The sequence below is a fragment of the Dermacentor variabilis genome, chromosome 4, assembly GCF_050947875.1.
Source record: "Dermacentor variabilis isolate Ectoservices chromosome 4, ASM5094787v1, whole genome shotgun sequence".
Taxonomy (NCBI): Eukaryota; Metazoa; Arthropoda; class Arachnida; order Ixodida; family Ixodidae; genus Dermacentor; species Dermacentor variabilis.
The window spans coordinates 89,838,749-89,860,830 of NC_134571.1; the positions used below are offsets into that span (position 1 = coordinate 89,838,749).

At 45.2% G+C, this 22,082-nt stretch overlaps 1 protein-coding gene across 1 annotated transcript in view; it reads right to left on the reverse strand.

Annotated features, from left to right (window-relative positions):
* LOC142579492 (cell adhesion molecule Dscam1-like) overlaps window positions 1–22,082 on the reverse strand; it is a 45,595-nt gene that overhangs the window by 17,750 nt on the left and 5,763 nt on the right. Inside the window, exons 3-11 of the mRNA XM_075689735.1 lie at window positions 14,157–14,339; window positions 12,609–12,756; window positions 11,935–12,083; window positions 7,542–7,673; window positions 4,482–4,649; window positions 3,685–3,755; window positions 3,097–3,358; window positions 1,415–1,513; window positions 506–691 (exon numbers count right to left, since the gene is read on the reverse strand). Of these exons, the coding sequence (XP_075545850.1) occupies window positions 506–691; window positions 1,415–1,513; window positions 3,097–3,358; window positions 3,685–3,755; window positions 4,482–4,649; window positions 7,542–7,673; window positions 11,935–12,083; window positions 12,609–12,756; window positions 14,157–14,339 (1,398 nt within the window). The remainder of the gene's footprint in view (window positions 1–505; window positions 692–1,414; window positions 1,514–3,096; window positions 3,359–3,684; window positions 3,756–4,481; window positions 4,650–7,541; window positions 7,674–11,934; window positions 12,084–12,608; window positions 12,757–14,156; window positions 14,340–22,082) is intronic.

Here is a 22,082-nt window from a genome sequence, read left to right on the forward strand (position 1 = left end):
ACGTGTCAATTTCAACCATTCGCAAGGTACATTACCAGTTTGTACGTATTACCTGACGCACTAGGCCTTACAACCTGCGGCGCCAATCATGTCAGTAGTTGGATGAGTACTCAAGACGCTCACCGGAGGGCCCAGGTTTGAATCAGCGTGCGTAACAAAATTTAATTGGTTGATTAGGAGAACGTCACGGGGTGACGATCTTTTGCAGGGGAAGAAAAAACGCTCCCACTAAACATCTATATAAGTCTCCATAAAAGGATATTTCCTGTAAAGACATGAAACTATATTATTCAGATAAGTTCTGCCACAGAAGTGCAATCTTTAATTGGACAACGCTGCGACCACCGTTTCCTTATCGTCCCTTTCGTTATTGTGAACGGCCGATGCTGAAGCGCCGTCGGGTCACCCCCCCTCCCCCCCCCCCCCCGAATCGGTCTTACGTGACATAAGTTTCATGAATGTGGACCGAGCTCAGTATGTAATGATTGTGTCGTTTGTATCTCACCTCTTCCTGTGGTCTCGGCGCTGACAGTTTCACTTGGTGCTCCCCTCCCTGCCGAGTTGAAGGCAGTGATGGTTATCTGGTAGTGGTTGCCGCAGATCAGGTTTGTCAGCAGGTGCTTGCTCAACTTGGAGTTCACCTGCGTCTCTTGCCACTCCCCGTACTCGCTCTTGTAATGCACCACATATCCTGAGATACAAGGACGTACAGAGTGTGAACGTAGGTTTTCGTGGTGCACGGAATTCGAGTACACAAGTCGAGCTATGTAGGCTACTTTAAGCATCCTCGGCACCCATTTAGGTGTGATCGCGCTTGTCGCACCTTATCACTCACGGCGGACGCCTCAAGGCTAGAGCCTTACTGATAACCAAGGCGTGATTACTTTTAGTAATATCCCAATACGAACTTCCGTGGTTGCAAAATCAAAGACAACGGTGGTGATATAAAAAGCGTAAATATCAGATGTAGTCAAGCTGGTGTTTAATGAAGTGCTTGTGCTTGTCGAATTGCTAACGCTGTCATCGCTTTAATTTGTTACGTATCTCAGGAAAGATATTTCTATCCGTTTGGTAATTAGGGCGTAAGAGGAGTTGCAATGGTTGTGGGGTTCAGGACGTCGATATACCTTGCAACTCAACGCGGTAGTGTACAAAAATAACTAAGTTATAGCACTAAATAACACAGACACCACCACGGGGTTGCGCCTTGTCACAAGTTGAGTATAAATTAGAAAAAAAAAGAGGAAGAAAGAAAAAGAAAAACAAACAGAAACTACAAGGAAGCCACCACAACAAATGAAATTATACCTAACGTAAATAAGATAGGCTGAAAGAATATACATTCACACTAGTACTGAATGTGAAATAAACTTATAGAACGTGCTCGAAAGATTGAGTCAGTGCTGCTGCTAACCTGTAATAGGTGTCTCGCTAGCCTCGGTAAACTTCCATTCCAGTTCGAGCGTAGAGGACGACTTCGAGGTAACGAACAGCTGAGGTGCCGGTGGGGGATCTGCGGGCACACAGACAAAAAGCCAGACGACGCAAATCTCGCAACGTAGTGACTGTAATGAGAGAGTTTGAAAGTGGAAATGCGCAAACAGCTGTGATAACACCGTACTTCATCGAAAGCATTATGCGTTAATTTCCCAACACTTTTCTGCTTTGTGCAACAGTTATACGTGAGTCACCTATTTTGCCACGACAAGAGTAGGTTGTCGAACAAATGATCTGTGGAGAAGTAAACGAAGCTCGCGAAAACCACCTACGTGAGGACGCATCGTTTAGCTTATTCACTTTAGATGGCGGAACTCTCACTAGGAAAAAAAAATGAAGAAAAGAATCCACATTTTTTTTCTGGCGTAATGTACCACTTTAGGCGTATACCTATGCCTTCGCTAGCCGAAGTCCCAATGGGCCACTGAACTTTCTATGTGCGCAGCGTAAATGCGCTGCAGCACTGCCAGAAATGAAAATGAGATTATGCGCATCACGAATTAAGTAGGGTGGAGGAATGACCAGGAAGCTTCTTGCTAATACCTTTTTTTTGAAGGTCATAGTTACGTAACAAAGTGTGCTGCTGAGTTACAAGTATGTAAAGACCATCTCCGTGAACTTACGATGACAAGATGCAAAAGAGGCCTAACAGAGACACACTGTACTGGAGCGGCCGTCACTACTGCATTTCAAACACCATGCAATAGGCCTAGTAGACAAATGGTGAAATTACCACAATGAAGATAACCCAAAGTTTGTTGTCCGTTCGCTGCTTGTTCTTCCTCAATTTTATTCCTTTTGGCCTGGTTTTCACAGCGACTACTGCATTGTCTGGTATCGTGCTGGGTCCTTTTGTTAAGTCCAAAGGGTTTCAAGGCTGGGTCTCCTAGCGAGGTTCCGTAAAGCATCCGCAACGGATAACGAAGTCAGCTTCACCACAATTCTGTACCACGGGGACAGATGGCAAGAAACTACATTTCGCAGCCGCACGTCTACACGTCATAGGCAGCAGACAGCCTCGCTTGACTTCTTTCACCTGGTTGACGGTTTACGACTAATTTGCACAGCGTACCTCAGCGTGACGCCTTGCATGCGGAGCGAGCGCTGTACTGAGGTGGCGAGGGACGAACGCTGTACTGTACGTAATTACCACGAGCATCGCGGGGCGGTGGTATTTCGCGGCACGGAAGGAAAGTTGACAGGATCGGCGCCGGCGGTAGCCCATAGAGCTGTTCGCTGTAAAGACCTAGCATATAGAGAATCACATCAGAAGCACGAAGGGTGCCTGGTGCGGCACCTTCACAGGGACTGCGAATAAATCTTCATAACGAAAAAAACATAATAATTAAATTTAAATGAAGGATCGCTGGTTGACCCACTCCCATGGCTGTGGGTCCCGCGATGGTGTATCACCAGATGGGGTGACACACAACTACTCGTCAAGTCAACATGTCTTCTCTAAAGAGACCTCTTCACGCACACATTCCAGCAGCCTGAGCTGTTGGCTTTGCGCATTCCGGTAACCTCGAGCTGCCAAAGTGCCTCCTCCCACGCTGGCGCACGTTATGCGTTAACATACTTGTTTACTGTTGCACTCACCGAATTCGAGCGTCTGAACCGTGGCCTCTTCGGACAACGGGCCCGCACCCTTGTTGTTGAAGGCCTGCACTACCACGGCGTACTGGGTGTGCCTCCGCAGACCGCGGATCTCGTACTCCTGCTCCTTCTTCTCGGCGACCGCGTCGTGTTCGCTGTCGTCGAGCTTGACCGTTTGGAACTGGAAGGTCTCCCTCGTGTTTATCGGTCTGTAGCCCACGTGAAAGCCCTTCAGCTTTCCGTGGTAAGTCGCCTGCAGCGGCGGCTGAAAGCAGTGGAACGAAAGGAGGAAAATCGTCGTTGCCAATCCCATTCCGTGGCTTTGATGATGCTCGGTTTGATCCGAACAGCCATTGGGTTATTGGTCACGAGAATGGTTTTGACGATTTAGTGAAATCAAGGCGCTTTGACCACTGCTAAGTAAGTACACGCAGGGTCCCACAACAATGAATAACAGCTATAAATGCGTAACTTACTTGACTGATTCACTCGGGGTGTTTGTTATTTGCGTTGCTTAATTGCGTCTAATAATGAACGATAGGATGCAATAACACTGTCGCGGCACAATAATTGATTTTCTTTGCTACTCACCTTCCACCGCACGTGGATAGTCTTTGAGCTTGTTGCCGTGACCCTGACTTCGTACGGAGAACCGGACGGCGCTGAAAACAAACAGATGAACTTTTCGTCCCTGAAGATAGTCTGGGAGGGAAGGACGCCATGGCGCATGGGCGGCGCTTCGGCATCACATCACCAATCATCGCCTGTGCGGCCATCGGTGCTTTCTTTTTCACCTGTATATCTACTGCCTGATCGTTCCCGTTTTGCCTTTTCCACACCCTTGCAATTATTCCTGATTTTCTTTTCACAAGCTACACCGTACGATGCTCCCTTTCGTATATATAATCTTCGCATCCTGCTCTCGCGAGAATAGTTGTCACTATTTGTTCTATTTGGCTCACATCAATAGTACACTCTTGACACACACTACACGTAAAGGGACAAAACCGACGGCATTCTTGTATATACCGTGCTGCGTCATTCCTTGAGGTGGCGGCTGATGTAGATGTACACACTGGTAAACTTAGGCAAAGATATATAGACGCTGAAATAATAAGTAAATGAAGCGCTGAAAATATGCTCTGGCTTTGTAGCATTATGATAAGTCTGGTACGCGCCTTTTTACGCAACTGTTCTATAATCAGTACCAACCAGGCGAGCTTTCGCCGTACCCTCGACTTCATAAGCATACTTTGTTCTAATGCTACGGGGAAAGTTGTGTCCCACAGTGGTAAAGTATATTATTGCCAGCAATTGAGCAAGCGCGTAATGATGCATCATAATAAAATAGAACTGCGCCGTGTGAGGTTCAAGTTGAGTAGCGATACCTTCTTCGTCGGTGGACACCCGCACTTCCTCGCTGGGACCGGATTTTCCGACTGCGTTTTCGGCCACGATTCGAAGAATGTAGGACGTCCCGGGAGTGAGGCCGGTGAGTGTGGCGCGGTTGCTAGGTGTCCCGGTACGCATGCTCATGGGCGCCGATGTCACCTTGTCTTTAAGGAAGAAAAGAAAGCAGATCACTTGAGCGTCGCAGGCAAACAGAAGCCACGAACACACGCTGCGGTAAAACCGGAGCGCTATTCTCATTTGTTCCCCACAGGGTCAGTTTGTTCGTTCTTGCAGCATAGCCTCCGAGATCGGGCCGTGTGCACCCAAGCCTGATTTAAAAGAATGGTCCTTGCTTGTGCGCAGCCCGATCTAGGAGGCCACGGTTATAGGTCAAACGTATAGTGCATTCGATTGGTCTTTCAGAGCGCTCTGATCACACTAATGAAGCCGTGTAAGATAGGAACTAAGCATAACTGCGTGCATAGCAATGCTCTAACGACGATGATGAAGCCGTATTATTACTATATACTACACCGATTTAGTCTCGTAGTACGACTTCAAAGTTATTTTGCACGACTTTTTCCGGAAGCGTCACAGTGCTCTGGAATGACAAGTTGATTTTGCCACCGGTGTTCCTACTTATTTGTGAAGCCTTTCTTGAAGCCTCTCGTGTGTCAAATGTGCCTCAGAGATGTCTAACCGCGCAAAATTTTACTCGATACAAGTTTTACTCGTTATTCGTGAGGGCCCGTATCACCTTGTATGAATCGTTTGGCCCGCCATATGAATGAACACACAAAAGGAAAGGGGGAGGGAGGGAGAGAACGGACGCGAAGGTGTGCGTCGAATGCAGTGGACATCCTGTTGAAGTTCCTCCGGTCAAGCGACATGTTTGAACGACTGTGACACTCCTGCGTTCGTTTGTATTTCCCTGTGTGTGCTTTTTAATCTCCCTCTCTGTCCATATGTGTGCATTTCTTTCTTTATCTTTCTGGCTCCCCTTACCCCTTCCCGAGCGCAGGGTAGAAAACTGTATACATATCTTCTGGTTAACCTTATTGCCTTTCGCATCTCATTTATCTCTCTCTCTTTCTCTGTCAGTGCGCTCGAAAGCAATATTTCGCGATAGAGATAGAGAGAGAAAATGATAAATGAAAGGCAGGGAGGCTAACCAGGACTGAGCCCGGTTGGCTACTCTACACTGGGGGAAGGTAAGAATGCAAATGGGAGGCGTGCTTTCCTTTCGTCTAATCCACTTTCTCTGGCATAGTCAACTAACGTGCACTGAAGGTTATTCAGAACGTGTCATCGAATAATAATGCAGCCTCTGATTGTTACAGTCTTGAACGGATGAGCCGCAAACGAGACAGTCAAATATAAAAGCCGGAAATGAAAAGTTCTCGGATATATGCCACATACAGATGTTACTTATATCCCCTTACAGAGATGTGTAGCGCACGACAATGTTCAAATTGACCACGCTAATATCACGTAGAAGAACTTCTGAATTTGATATTCCCGTTTAAATACTTCCTTTTGATATTCGTTTTTTTTCGTGGCTCTTATCAATGGTCAGCGAATGAAAAGCAATAGCTCCAACGCAAGGCCTTAAGTGAATTATACGACATGCCAATGACATATTTTAAAAAAATCACCATACTATAGTTCTGCGTAACAGGTGTATGCGCGAGCTTGGATAACTCGCCTGTTTCTTATTTCGTAGTACGCATACCAAGACATACGTACTCATGTTTTTCATTCCATTGTCGTCCTTCTTGGTTTGTCATCCGACTCTCATCATGCCGTCGTCGTCCCGCTGATGCCTTACCGTCGTCATCACTTCAAAAATGTCGTCCCACTGTCATCAGGCCATCGTTTGTATACCACCTCTGTCATTAAATCATTTTCGTCATTCTGTCATTCGTCATTTTATAGTGATAATGCTGTTGCCATTCAATCGCGATTACGCTGGCGTTGTAATTGCACCTTCATCACAGTCGCCGTCATACATTTTTTTCACACCGTCAATGTAATGCCACTGTAGTCTTTCCATCGCTGCAATCCCAGCTTCATCATCCAGTTATCGTCGTACAGTCGTCGAAAGGCAGTCGTCCTCACACAGACTTTGTGATACAGTCGTCGTCACGCACACTGTCCTTATGCGATCGTCCACACGTGGTCGTCGTTATACTATCTTCACATTTCAGAATTGTCATTTCAGAATTGTCATTTAATTGTCGTCATTCCTTCTTCATCATTCTGTCGTACTCACCACGTCATCGTCATACAGTCGCCGTCATGCCATCATGCTCATGGCCGACCTTTATAAGCGAACGTCATAGCCAAGTGGGCCGATAGTTGAGACAGTGTATGTCACATACGGTTGTAGGAATTCAAATCTCAGAATGACCACTACAGATTTTAAATAAACGTGTCTTCAGCAATACGATGTGCCGCTACATCGTTTGGATGCTAATTACATTACCAACGACAGCCATCGTGACGGAGGTACGCGGTGGGATTTTTTTAGAGGTTATGCGTGCATTCTGCTCGGTGAGAACTTTCACAAATTACTTCCGTCATTTGCGGCGAGACCCTCATCTGTCGCTTACAAGATTTGATAAGCCAGACACTTTTCAGACAACTGCACCGTCTGCACACGTATTGTGAACCGTGCGTCTAATCTGCACAATAACAAAGTCTAGCAATATGTCTCAAGCAGGTAACGTCGAGCCACCAGAAAGCTAGCATCGATTGTAGCAGTTTTATGAAATGCTGTACAATGCTGCGATAGCGGAAGCTTAAAAACCTTAAAAATGGCCCGACACAAAATAAACAATGAGTGTATTTTGTGTTCATTCTTAAGCTTGTACTCTAGCTGTGCCAACTAGCCCAGCAGATAGTTTTAAGCTTAACAACATTCTGCTAGGCTTCTATGCAACACGTAAAAAAATAGTGGCATGCGTTCTAATCCTGTGAAGTAAAACTCTCTTTAAGAGGCAAATGCATGAAGGTCGTTATGCACAAAAGTTGAATAGTACTAGTGAACCACCTACCAGTTTCAGGCACGTAGAGGATTGTGTACCCTAGGATGGGACTGTTACCCGTGTGCGGTTGTGTCCAGTAGAGAGTTACGGAACGGCTTGTCACTTGGTCTATGTGAATGTCCCTTGGAGTCTCTGGAGCACCTGTTGTTGAAAGAGCACATCGAATTTATTAACCAGAGGCATGACGTAGTAAGTCTTGTTTTCATTTTTGTTTATTTTTTTATTTGCTTCAACGACTTCAGCAATGTAACCATGAAAAATACCATCCGACAATCGAGAAGCATACGATGCAAGAAATCGCCGTTAAGGGGGCCATCATCAGAGGATACAGAAAAGCGCGCATGCACTGCCAATGTAGGCGCTATCGTATTCGATTATACGATGCCAGGCTTCTGGTTCCGATAAGGAAGAAAAGGCAGGGGATGAACGGTTTCTTGCTTACCGAAGCAGCGGAAGAAAATCTCTGCTGCACCGAGAATAGCTGGTCTCCCAGCAGCGCAACATTTCATTTTTTTTTCAATCTCGGCAACTACCGAGCCTTTAAAAAAAGTCTGGCAGAAGCAATCTATTTATTTATTTTATTTATTTTCATACTCTCAGGACCTGAGGGTATTACAGAGAGGAGTGTTCTAACAATAAATTGTTAATCGCAACTTTAAAGGCGGCAGGGTCTTCGATTGCAGGGACGGAGGCGGAAGATAGTTCCGCTTACTGCTTGTTTGTGGCAAAAAAAGAGGCATGGCAAGTGTTAGTGCGACATAAAGGAATTTTAACCTTGAGCTTATGATCGATCCGAGAGGACACGTAATCTGGAGGGAGGAAAAGCTCGTTTTTAAGTGTTGGGTTAGTGTAAAAAAAAAATTGTGATAAAGGTTTAAGCGGAAGCACTTGCGGCGTGACCGAAGTGTCGGTATAGACCTAAATTAGATTTCATCGAAGAAACGCTGGCGTAGCGAGAATAATTAGAGAGCACATATCGCGCAGTGCGGTTGTGAATGGATTCAAGGGCGGTGATAAATGCGGAGCTAGATGGGTCCCAAATTGAGCAAACATATTCTAATTTTGACCTAACTAGAGTTGTGCACAGATTAATTTTTAAAGTGGACGAAATGGAGGGAAAATTTCGCCGTAGAAATCCAAGCATGCGATTAGCGTTGTTAATTACATGTTCAACGTATATCGTCCAAGAGAGGTTGTGAGTTATATCCACGCCAAGACAGCGGTGACTAGTAACGCGGGTTAAAGCAGAGTTATTAAGGGTATAAGCAAAGTTTTAATTAACTTTATTGTGATGCATTATTCTCATGACCTTACATTTTGAAGTGTTTAGTTTCATAAGCCACTTGTTGCGCCAGTTAGAAATAGGGTCAATGTCGGATTGCAAAATAGAAACGTCCTGTTGGTTATTAATTACACGATGCAGCACACAATCATCAGCAAAGAGTTTAATGCTAGAGTTAATACCGACAGGTAAGTCATTAATATAAACAAGAAGTAGTAATGGGCCCAGAACCGATCCTCGTGGTACGCCTGAAGTAACAAGAACGGTAGGAGAGTCATAACCATTAGCGTGAACGTTGGTTGTCTAAGTAATGCGAAAGTTCTGCAAGGGTTCCGCGATAGCTATGCACCGTCAATGCTCTGCTTAATCGGTTATGTGGCAGAGCCAGGACAGCGTTCTGCCTACAGCTGCTGGCATGACGTTGTGCGCACGCATACTATAAGCGCACTAGCCCTCTTGCTGAGCGGCTTTGTGCCATGCTCTTGTGTGAGCAGTAAACGTCAAAGCTAAAGTTATCTACTGCTTCACTGGGCGCTGACTAACGCCAACGAGTTACCGTCGGCATAATCTCGCGCACTGTCGAGGTGCGACGCCTGCAGTGCCACTGGTGCCACTCCTCCACGCCAGCGTTGTGAGACGCCTGGTAGCTGCCATGACGCTGTTTCTTCTGCCCAGCAGTAGTGGCCATCCATGTCGCGTCGTGCCGGCATTTCTCATCCGCATGTACTTACAACACCGTCCGAGCAGTTCCAAGTACAATGCTTAACCTCGGTAACGCTATAAATAAGTCAAAGTATTTCATGCGGTCATGATGTCGAGGCCATAGAGAAATACCAAACTAGGATAGCGTATCCAAAGAAATTCTCTCGCATTTAGATACAATCGTGGTAGAACGCCCCCTTGATGGCGTTTTGCAGTTTTAGTGCGTAAGCAAAATTTCAGACAAACCTGCTCATGTGCTCTTTAAAGAAATTCTGTTAACTGCTGCGTACGTTCTCTGTTCAAGCACTCATGAAACGAGAAAAAAAATATTACTGCTTTCGTTAGTAACAGTGAAGAAAACTTTTATCTTTAACATTACCGTGGTAGTTGTTCTATGAAGCCGAAAAACTTGGTACGATTATTATATGAACTGCATTGTAAGGTAGGTAAAGCATATTAAATGAAAAAAATTCGCAGTTCCATCCGAAAGGCGAAGCACCGATTGCGATAGCAAGAGTAGATAGCTGTACGAAGTAAGGATAGTAGCTTTATCGGCCACATAAACTTGCAAACATTCGTTTACTAACTAAATTAACTATGATATAATGTGTAAGCCTGACTCAACGAGGACGTTAAAAAACACACAGAGACAGCGCTGTCCGCGCTGTCTTTGTGTGTCTGCTTCTTTCTACGTCCTTGTTCAGTCGTACTTACACATTCTATCATGGATTCAAACCAACTAGCCCGTTAACGTGTTTCAACTAAATTAACCAGCACGGTGTCACGAGCGCACAGGTAAACATGAACACATCTCCCTCGATGAGCGCGGAAACTCGCTGTGAAAATTCTGGAGTGAGGAATCGCGGCAGGCGCAAGCGAATTGACCTTCATGCATGTCTCGCTTCAGCGCGAACGAAACATCGAAAGCACAGCGCATACGAAAACACCGGCACTACGCGCACTCTGCAAAAATCGCAGATCGCTTTGAAGTGAGGCCCGCGCGGGTGCGCACTTTAGCCACTTCTCAGATGGCTTTAAAGACACTCGAACGCCGGCAACGCGTCCCTAAGCATCCGCCAAAGCGTCTACTACAGCGTCCAAGATTCGCGTGGCCAACGCCGTAGTGGACGCGGCGGTTGCCTTCACTCTGCATTGAGCGACGGGCGAGGAGGTCATCGAGACACCCCGGCAGTCGCCGGAGAACACCCCTTCTCCCTCGCCTGACCCCCACTGCCTCGCGCGCCACAGAAGAGGGCACGCAGCCAGGCCGCGTTCCTCGCTCGCGTACGCGAGATTGAACGGATTGAACCGCGTTCGCCGGCTCACCCTCACACGCGTTCACTCAGGCGAAACCTCACGGCGACGGCGACAGAAGAAGTGCGCCTGGAGTTCCCGTATAATTGCTATCGCAATAAAAGTATTGTCGCTTCGTGAGCCTGTTAATCTCCCACAAGAGCACACAGTATCAAATATTCGATACAGAACTGCTGCATATATTAGAAGATGTATCACATATCGAGTTGGTATTGTTTGATTTACTATACGACCCGAAATTAGTAGACATCCCCGTTAACAAACAGCTCCGTGTTCCACCGAAGGTCCTTCTTACGTTACGAAAACAAGAGCTTCCCTCAATAGTTGTTGAAGTCGCGATGCTGGCTCGTAAAGGAAGATTGGTCTCGAGCCTAATTATAGACTACCTGCTCGCAAGCACCAAATCTGATTAGGGAGCCTGTGGTGCGCGTATGTAGCCTCTTCAAGTCTACTGAGCGGGCAGTGATTTCTCTCGAATAAAGCAGTCGCTGTTCTTCAATAACTGTGGCGACCGAGGATTCGGATGTCTCAAAAGTTATCCACGCAGTAATGCCACTTGGTGTTCAAAATTCCGGAGGCCAAGAGTTGTCTTATACTGGGGAAAGTTGGCATGCACCCTTGAACCCATACTGGTTCCTCAGAAAGGAAGCTTCGCACTTCAACAATATTTCTAAGACACTTGTAAGGGGGAAGGGGGGGGGGAGGCGTTACCTTCGGTTTCGCGCTACCTTTAAGTCAATGGCGACCATCTGTCACATGATTTTCCCTCCACCTTACAAAAGAGAATAATAGAAGCAGAGGGAAGGCAGGGAAGCTAACCAAAAAATAGTTCGGTTTACTATCCTACACGGAAAGGCAAAGAAAAATAAGGAAAAGAATACTAGTGCTGTTGAGCAGTTTATATAAAAACGCTCTTTCTCTAAGTTTTCTTCGAAAGGCCGCGCAATTTTATGGTTACGAAGTTATAGCTCGGGAATAACGACAGAGTGCTAGGATTAGTGACCAGTTCAGTCGAGCGGCATCGCTCAGTGGAATCGACAAAGAGGGTCGGGAAAAGACGTGGTTGTGGGATGAATACGGTGGAAAAGGTACTGATCACTTCACCTTGAACAATGAGTTGAATCGTGCGATCCTTCTTTCCGTAAGAGTTGGTAGCTTCACAGGCAAACACCCCAGAGTCTTCGCGACTCACGGACGGAATGAAAACTTTGGAAACTATTCCTTCAGCCGTTGTGTCCTCTTGAAGAACAAACCTAGAAAAAGAACGGTATACGGACATATAAGTGTTCTATGCGAAAATTTAATTTCATCATCGACACACGCACAGATGCTCACATCATCATGATCATTATCATCATCATCGTCGTCGTCATCATCACCATCATCATCACCATTATCATCAGCAGCAGCCTTATCATTGTGAGAGTGTCGTACTTTCGTTTCTGATTTATATTTTGATCGCACTGCATCAATCTTTATTGGAAATATTATTTTGTAATCTAACTCTCGATTCTGAATGTGTTGTTATAACGGCATTATATTTCGTATTGCCATTCACATGTATCTAGTTGTTACCTAGCCAGGTGTGAAAGCGATCGTCATGCGCTCATCCCGCCCAACCACGCGAGCTTCCACCCTGACGCGGACGAATTCTTTTCTCCAGCCACAGCACAGCTGCGAGCTGAATTTATACGGCGTTGCAGAACTCGCGCAGTGCATAGATATTTTGACACTTCAAGTGACGATCCCAAGCATGAATTTACGAAATTCGCACGCACCGTGGCATAGCGAGGTCTCCGAAAGGTTTCCTATCCTTGGACCAGGTGACCGTGAGCGGAGTTTCCCCGAACACCTCGCAGGAGATGGTTACGTCGTCCTTGGAGCGAACTGTCTTTGTCTCGAACTCCTCGTTGAAGTAAGGAGGAACTGCGCTTTGAAAGAGACGAACACAACCTGTCATGTGCCCTTGAGTCGATGGTTCCACTAAGGTACACAAGTTCTGACGCAAGCGCGTACCGCAATGCCAAAATATACTGATAGGAACAGTATTGACACACTCAAAAATTTACCGTGAGAAATAAAAAGAAACGCAGAACAAATATGTCGATTTTCGCGCTCTTCTGTTTTCTGTTAGCTTGTTTTCTCTGTCACTTCACAAAAATTATTTGTTTATTGTTTTTCTGTAACTTTACGGTAAAATAAGTGTTAGATAGTTTATTTCAATAAGATCGTAACTTTTGCTCCCCTCATGACTGCAGCTTTTATCAAGTGCGAAAGAGTCAAATGCTGGAATTCGGGGTTAACAGGCCATCCATGCATGGGTAAGCAAGCGAAATAGAAAACATGACCACCTGATGAGACATCTGGCTCCAGACACCCGGCACAACGCGACGCATGCAACTATCCTCTCTGTGAGTTTATATAGCCATGCTGCGAGCGGCATTACTCGCCTTGATTGTAGCTGCAGCTTATTCAGGAACAAATACCAATTGGCTCGCACGTGCAACACCTATCTACCTATACATGCGTGGCTGGTGAAGCTGCACACAAATGTGGATTAAGGATAGTAGATAGAAGCTGGAATCTCATTTCGCTGACAGTATCCTATGGGGACCAATTACGTTAAAAAAATTATGACTGACTATAAACAGGAAAAGTCTTTTCTTTTTAAATGAAATTACCTCCGTTTGTTCGATTGAAATACATTTTCCTTAGTAAGAGTAAAAAATATCCTTTTCTTATTTTTTTTGCTCTTTCCATTTTACAGTGTAGTGAAACCTTGCTGACATGTTCTTCAATTAACGTGAACAAAACTCTTATTGCAAAGTGCGGCTGCGTTCCGCATATCTTTTGGCGCGAACGTTTTGACACGGACTAAAAAGAAAGTAAGGTGTAGACAAAGGCACGTACCTATGCTTTCAAGTCCCGTGTTTGAGGGCTACTTTCACCAAAGTGTCGAAGAAACTAGGCGCACTCTGCGCGTTGTTCAATTTCTCATTTCTTTTTTTTTTCGTTGCAAAAAAAGAAAAAGCGGCAAACACAGCAGCATTTGCAATACATTCTAATCAAACGAAATGCCACGAGATATCTCCACCTGATCTACTTTTTCCAGCTATGGCCTGACATCACCGCAATACGTTACAGGTAATACGGACACGTCACTCTGATACTCCTTCATACACTACTGAGAGGCGTACGTCAGCCATACTATGGCCTGGCATAATCGACCAAGCTTTTCTCGCAACGGGTTCAACCACAAGACACCTTAGGGTCGCGCAAGTGGTTTCGTCGAATGAACGCGTCGGCCATCGATCAATCAGTCTCACCGTTGACGTCGAGGTAAGCGACGACCGACAGGGCCGGCCCGACCCCGTTGCTCGCCTCGCAGAGGTAGTGGCCCTGGTCCTCGAGCGTCACTTCGGATATGACCAACGATCCATTCTCCAACACGTGCATGTGCGGGCTGCTCACGACGCTCCTGAACTCGGAGACCTTCTCGCTTCTCTTGCCTGCGCAGCCATAATCGAGAAAGATGAGAGAAGGCCAAATGGGGCGGGGGGGGGGGGGGGGGAGGTAGCAAATGAAGGGGCTCGGAAGTCACTTTAACGAAGCTCGAGGAGGCCGTACAATTCCATGTATTATTCCATTTGTCTTTATACGAACGATTCGAAGACTTTCACGCTGTCGCCTCCCTCACACTGTTTGTGCGTGTGTGCGTGCGTGCGTGCGTGTGTGTGTGTGTGTGTGTGTGTGTGTGTGTGTGTGTGTGTGTGTGTGTGTGTGTGTGTGTGTGTGTGTGTGTGCGTGTGTGTGTGTGTGTGTGTGTGTGTGTGTGTGTTTATTTTGTTCACAGACCACATTTGTCTCACTCTACCTCTTATTTGAACTCTCGTTATTGCGGACTCTCTCCTTTCTGAATTTTACTTTTCGTCTTTATTTCGATTTGAGCCATTCACGTGTTCAGACAGTCGCTCACTAAATACAAAATCGAATGGACTATACGAAACCTGTCAGGACGCGGGCAAAAGAAGCAGACAATAACTTAAAGCCGGTTAGCGGAAATTGAAAGTGATGAAAGCAATAACCCTTTGCGAAAGAAGTCTGTGAGCTCAACACGTGACCTACTTCCAGATGAACTGGGTTCATTGACACATACCATGGTGCACTACAGAGCCATTGTCAGTGTCACGTCGGTATAATACTTGGCGTGAATGACCGTGGCACTGTTTTTTTACCTGCGGGCACAATATAGTTAGGCTGATAAATGAGATTGAAAATGCCGCTGTAGATAATGAAAAGGCCGATGACGAAACGAGCGCGACAACGCACGCGCACGCACACACGCACATGCGTGCACGTGCACACAGATGTACATACATGCGCACACGCTATATGAGACATTCAGCCGTGCATGGTCCACGCACATCATCGATCAGTCAGAATTTAACTCCACATTTGCCACTGTCACTGCCAGAGCCACTACTTGTCCGAGCAAGGCTTCGAATGATCAACGAGATGCTCTACCATACGTCCGAGTGGCAGAGGAAGGCCTTCACAAAGTATTCTTTGGTAGAAAATGCGAACGAGAAGAAACATTAATTCTTAAACCGTAAGTTGTGCTCATATTTAGCTTTTGGCCTGCATAAATGTGCTACAGCGGGCTAGGTTGCCTCACTTCGTCAAAACCTGACATTTATTGCAAAATACTGCGCTCGCGCCGGCGCTACAAAAAAAAAAAAAGCATAAAGAAACAGAAAGATGAAATAGAAATAAAAAAAGAAAAGTTCATCTGGTAAAGTGGTGTGCCTATAATAACCTGCTGGTCGCGGCTGCGAAGGGAATTCTAATTAAACGCTGCTCTCGCTTGCTCCCCAACCTTGTCCACGCGGAATCCTTTTCACAAGCTAGCGCCACGAACGATGCGATGGTCAGTAATTAGGAATATGAATGGCTCATTTCTCTGTACGGGTTAACCGCCGTGCATACTTGTTTTGTAGGATATACGTGTTCTCAGAAGGTACAAGCCTCGCGTGCGTAAATAACCGCCATGTTTTCGTAGCCCGTTCTTTCTCATTCGTAGTTCGACGTTAACTGACTGTAAACTGTAGTTTAACATGAAGGATAGAACAGATCGTGTCGCAAACATACATTCTGTTTGGACCGAGAAATACTTATGATGAAGGCAAACGCAGAGCTAAAGAGTAATTAAACCCTATACTTGACGTACCTCGAAATATTTGAATGAGTAAAACACGACCGATAACTTAGTGAATATAACTGCATAAGCACGAGGTGAGCTTGAGCGAAACACGCGTTTTCTAACTCGTTACCGTAACGACCATCGTTTGTGTGCAGGGTGTTTTTCCCTTGAAATGAAGCTCATTAAGGTAGAAAAGCGAACTCCGTAACGCAGGCTTCAATCTGGCAGCTTCGTCACGTAACAAAGCATAAACTAAGTGTCGGCAGAATTATCATGACATCATCAATACTTAGTTCAAATGTTAACGTGTTTATGTTTATATGTTTTAATTATAGAGGTTTGAGCTTGTATTTGCTGAAGACGTTGCCGTGTGTGCATCGTAAAGAACGAATTGTTCTCGAGAAGATGGCGGGCTTGGTGTGAGAGCCTGCTACTGTCGCAGTGAATGAGCTCGGCGCTGGAGGAATTGTTGAATGCTCATGGTTTCTGCTTTTTTGTTCGCCATATACGAGAACACGACCTATTGGTGATCGTCTCGTAGTTAGTAAAGAGATTCCAAAGGAAAATATTGAGTCAGTGCTCGATAAAAAGATTGGGCTTCCCGAATAATGAATTCATCATTTGTAGAAAGAACAGAGTTCTTTTAAGCGAGAAAATGGCAAATAAAAAAAATCAGAGTGGCGCTGCCTCTCGTGGACTATGGTGCCCATGGAGGAAAGAAAACGTAGGAGAGGCCCTGGTTAGCACGAATGTGTTGGAGAGAGTGCGCCGGAAGTGACGTGCTGTTTTTTTGCTAAGGAGCACTGTGACTGGTGTTCCAAGCATTCTTGTTGCCGTAGCAGCCGCGCTCGTGAAACTCTCGCTGTTGCTCTCGCCCTCCGAAAAGTGAGGTAAGATTTTCCTGCCCAGATCTTTCTCGAAGCGCATTTCGTTCGCAAGACAAGCTGAGTTTGGAGTGTAAGTTTGAAAGTTGTTTTTTGACTCTGTGACTGACGGCCAGCAACAGGGGCGCTCACGTGACCACGGCGCGGGTCTTCATTTTCTTTCAACGTACCACGAAAAAATACAGGAACACGTCTTCACTAAAACTGTTGCATATGTTTCATAGGATTTGCTCTGACGCGCGTGAGCAGTGCATATTTCCGGTGGATCGTAGCAATGCGAGTTTAAAGCTAGCGCCGATCTGCTTCGGCGAGCTGAGCGTAGACGCAAACGCAGATGGCGCACCAACATGGCTGCACTTCCGGCTTTCAAACCGTGACGTCAGGGCCTCCCCTATTTTGTTTCTTTCCTCCATGATGGGACCTCTCATGTGACGTCAGCACTGGCTGATTCACAGAGAGGGAAGTCACGTGGATATTACGTGAAGTCGTCCGTTTTGGTGCAGGCAGTTGAAATTGAGGACAGCCAGCGGGACCTTCGGGGGCAATTATCTACGCAACAAAAGTCACATATCGAACCACAGAAAACGATGATAGACTTCTAGACGAGTAATACATCGATCTAACTCGGCTCATATTTTTCTTTAGCGTTCCTTTCAGCTTGTTTTACTCAAGTGTTATCAACCATTGGCCATAGCCGATACGATGGTCTCGTCATCACAACGGTAATTATCTTGACTGGCCGTTTATTGAACACTGCCAAATAAAAAGTTACACCTTTTTACGCCAGGAAATTTTACGAATACCGGCCCATATTCATAAAAATTAATCTTTTCCAACGAAATCTTACTACTACTACTACTACTACTACTACTACTACTACTACTACTACTACTACTACTACTACTACTACTACTACTACTACTACTACTAATAATAATAATAATAATAATAATCAGCCTATTTATGTCCGCTGCAGGACGAAGGCCTCTCCCTGTGATCTCCAGTTACTCCTGTCTTGCGCCAACCGATTCCAACTAGCATCCGCAAATTTCCTAATTTTGTCGCACCACACTCTTCTGCCGTCCTCTACTGCGCTTCCCTTCTCTTGGTACCCCTTCTGTCACCTTAATGGTCCAACGGTTATCTAATCTGCGCATTACATGAACTGCCCAGCGCCTTTTTATTTCTCTTTATGTCTATTATAATATCGTCTATACCCGTTTGCTCTCTGATCCAAACCGCTCTCTTTCTGTCTTTTAAGTTTATGCCTAGAATTCTTCGTTCCATCGCTCTTTGCGCGGTCCTTAACTTGTTCTCAAGCTTTTTTATCAGTCTCCAAGTCTCTGCCCCATATGTCAGCACAGGTAAAATGCACTGATCGTATATTTCCCTTTTCAACGATAACGGTAAGATCCCAGTCAGAAGCTCACGATGTCTGCCGTATGCGATTCAACCCATTTTTATTCTTCTGTGAGTTTCCTTCTCATGGTCGGGGTTCCCTGTGATTAGTTGACCTAGGTAAACGTACTCCTTCACAAACTCTAGAGGCTGACTTGCGATCTTGAACTCTTGTTCCCTTGCCCGGTTATTTATCATTATCTTTGTCTTCTGCATAATAATCTTCAGCCCCACTGTTACACTGTCCCTGTTAAGGTCCTCAATAATTTGTTGTAAATCGTCCGTAGTGTTGCTGAATTAATAGAACAATGTCATCGGCGAACCGAAGGTTGCCGAGGTATTCGCCGTCGACCCTTACTCCTAAGCCTTCCCAGTTTAATAACTTGAATACTTCTTCCAAGCGCACAGTAAATAGCATTGGAGAGATTGTGTCTTCTTGCCTGACCTCTTTCTTATAGGTATCTTCCTACTTTCCTTGTGTAGAATTAAGGTGGCTGTGGAATCTCTGTAGATATTTTATAGGGTATTCATGTAAGCGGTCTGTACTCCTTGATTGCGCAATGCCTCTATGACTGCTGGTATCTCTACTAAATGAAATGCTTTTTCGTAATCTATGTAAGCCATATAAAGAGGCTTAATGTACTCTCCGAAATTATCGATTACCTGATCAACGACATAGATGTGATCCATTGTAGATCATCCCCTCCTGAAGCCGGCCTCTTCCCTTGGTTGACTAAAGTCCAGTGTTGCCCTTATTCCATTGGAAGTTACCTTGGTGAATATTTTGTAGAATACTGGGAGTAAGCTAATGGGGCCTATAATTTCTCAGTTCGTTAACGTCCCCCTTTTTGTGGATTAGTATAATGTTTGCATTCTTCCAGTTTTCTGGGAACAGCTAGGAATATAGCTCGGGAATATAGCTTTACATGTAAGCTACTATATAAGATGTCCTTTTAGTGAGTACAAGGTCTTTCGTAATTGAATAACTTGGTTCGGATCATCGTACGTACGAGGCTTGCTCCGCGGTTTTATCTAAAAGCAACTCAGTTTGTACTTTGACGACCTTTGAGTCGAAAGTGTTAAAATTGGCGGAAATTAGGTTACGGCTGCAAATGCTCAGCTGTCACGCGCCGTACGTTCAACTTCATTAACTCGCGCTGATCACAAGAAAAACGCAAGCTTTCGTTCACTTTGATGTCATATTCCTCGGGGAGACAGTAACACAGGAGCGACGGAAAATAAAACTCACAAATACTGCGCGGGAAAAGCCGGTGCCTCCGCTTTCCGTCTTTCCCACCCGCCACTTTCACTTCCTCCGATGCCTGACATGTACAAACTCTCACGGCCCATGCATTTATGACGTTTGACGGTGCCTAATGGCGTTGTTAGGAGCAGCAGCACCAGCAGTAAGAGAAAATGTGGCGAGCTTTGTTAGAAAAAAGAGTCGATATCGGTTCAGCATGCATGGGGATAGATGGTGTTTTTATCTTCAGGCAAATGATTGAAAGAGCGCTAAGTGCTTAGCTGCGCTCGCTGCTGTGTTTACTTTTCTCTATTTCTGGCACGCTGTCTAGCAAAAAAAAAAAGTGCATAGTTTTTCACCTCCTTTGCCCACCTCCGAAAAAAAAAAAAGATGTTGACAGCAGGGGCGAGGATGTCAAAGGTCAAACTTCACGTCTGCGCCGTCTCTATTATATCGCCTTTCGCGGTTTTGTCCTTTAGTGCAGTTTCTCTCTTCCAAGCTGTTAATTTAATTTCATGTCCTTCTCTTGCAGTAGTACTATTACATTTTGGTATAGGTGCGGAAAAAACGAAAGGTACTTGTGTATCTTGTGACTTACTTTCGTTTTTTTTTTCTTCCTCTGTCTAACGCCTTACGTCTTATTAAAGCTGAATACACTCCGCTAAACCTAGAAATTGAATTAGCGCTAAAATTCTCGTCCGCAGCTTTGTTAGTGTTTCAAAGGCGTGTCGAGCATAACTTTCGCGCGAGGTTGGGTCAGTCATAGTGGTTATGCGCGAATAACTGAGAGGCGGTACTTCTACATGCTTGCTTGTCAGAGTTTGGGTAATTTCCTCTGTCCTAGTTTCACATGAGCCAATATGTATATCATACTATAGCTCACAATGCTTCGATCATGTTGAAATAAAGCGACGTTCTCCTACTTTTCTAAGACAAAGGTATTAATTATAGTTACCAGCATTATAGACGCTACATAATGACTTCGCTCTGAAGATACCAGTGCGAAAGGATACTTATGTGATTGCTTCAGCTTCCTTAAGTATTGATTACCGATATTTACTTGATTCCTAATACTTGATCTCTAAGGAAATCTGACCTAAGAAAATGTTTAGGTTGATACTCGGATTAACCGAAGAATTGCAGCTAAAGGAATTGACTAGTTATCCCGGCCCAGTGAAAGTGGATGTCCAGCGAAGCGGTTGAAATCCACTACAACTGCTGGGACAATACTTCATTGCCTTATATCAACGGTAGTAATGGTAATTTAGAGTAATGGTAGTAATGGCAATATTGAAAGCATGCCGCCCGTAGTTCTATTGTTGTTTCTGTTTCCCTTTGTCACTCCTCGTATTCACGCTGCTCCTCGGGAGTCCTAACTATGCGTTGCCTACCCATAGCGGTGCTGCAACAACAATGAAATCAACTGCTAGGCTGGTTCTTTTATATGTGAAAAGCTAGTGACGTTACTCCCCACGTCGCAAGCTGCCGTCGCCGCGGCAGCTTGCGCAAAAGTAATCTATGCCGGGAAACGTATGCCTAGTGCTTCGCATTGTTGTCGGGAGTGCCTGCTTATCAATTGTGTAGTTCGGATGCTGTTCGGTATGTTGTATCATCATCATCATCATCATCATCATCATCATCATCATCATCATCATCATCATCATCATCATCATCATCATCATCATCATCCTGGTTACGCTCACTGCAGGGCAAAGCCTCTCCCATACTTCTCCAACTAACCCGGTCATGTACTAATTGAGGCCATATTGTCCCTGCAAACTTCTTAATCTCATCCGCCCACCTAACTTTCTGCCGCCCCTGCTACGCTTACCTTCCCTTGCAATCCAGTCCGTAACCCTTAATGACCATCAGTTATCTTCCCTCCTCATTACATGTCCTGCCCATGCCCCCCATTTCTTTTTCTTGATTTCAACTAAGATGTCATTAACTCGCGTTTGTTCCCTCACCCAATCTGCTCTTTTCTTATCCCTTAACGTTACACTCATCATTCTTCTTTCCATAGCTCGTTGCCTCGTCCTCAATTTAAGTAGAAACATTTTCGCAAGCCTCCAGGTTTCTGCCCCGTACGTGAGTACTGGTAAGACACAGCTGTTACACACTTTTCTCTTGAGTGATAATGACAACCTGCTGTTCGTGATGTGAGAATGCCTGCCAAACGCACCCCAACCCATTCTTATTCTTCTGATTATTTCAGTCTCATGATCCAGGTCAGCGGTCACTACCTGCCCTAAGTAGATGTATTCCCTTACCACTTCCAGTGCCTCTCTACCTATCGTAAACTGCTGTTCTCTTCTGAGACTGTTAAACATTATTTTAGTTTTCTGCAGATTAATTTGTAGACCCACCCTTCTGCTTTGCCTCTCCAGGTCAGTGAGCATGCATTGCAATTGGTCTCCTAAGTTACTAAGCAAGGTAATATCATCAGCGAATCACAAGTTACTAAGGTATTCTCCATTAACTCTTATCCCCAATTCTTCCCAATCGGGAATCCCATGCTGTATGCGTG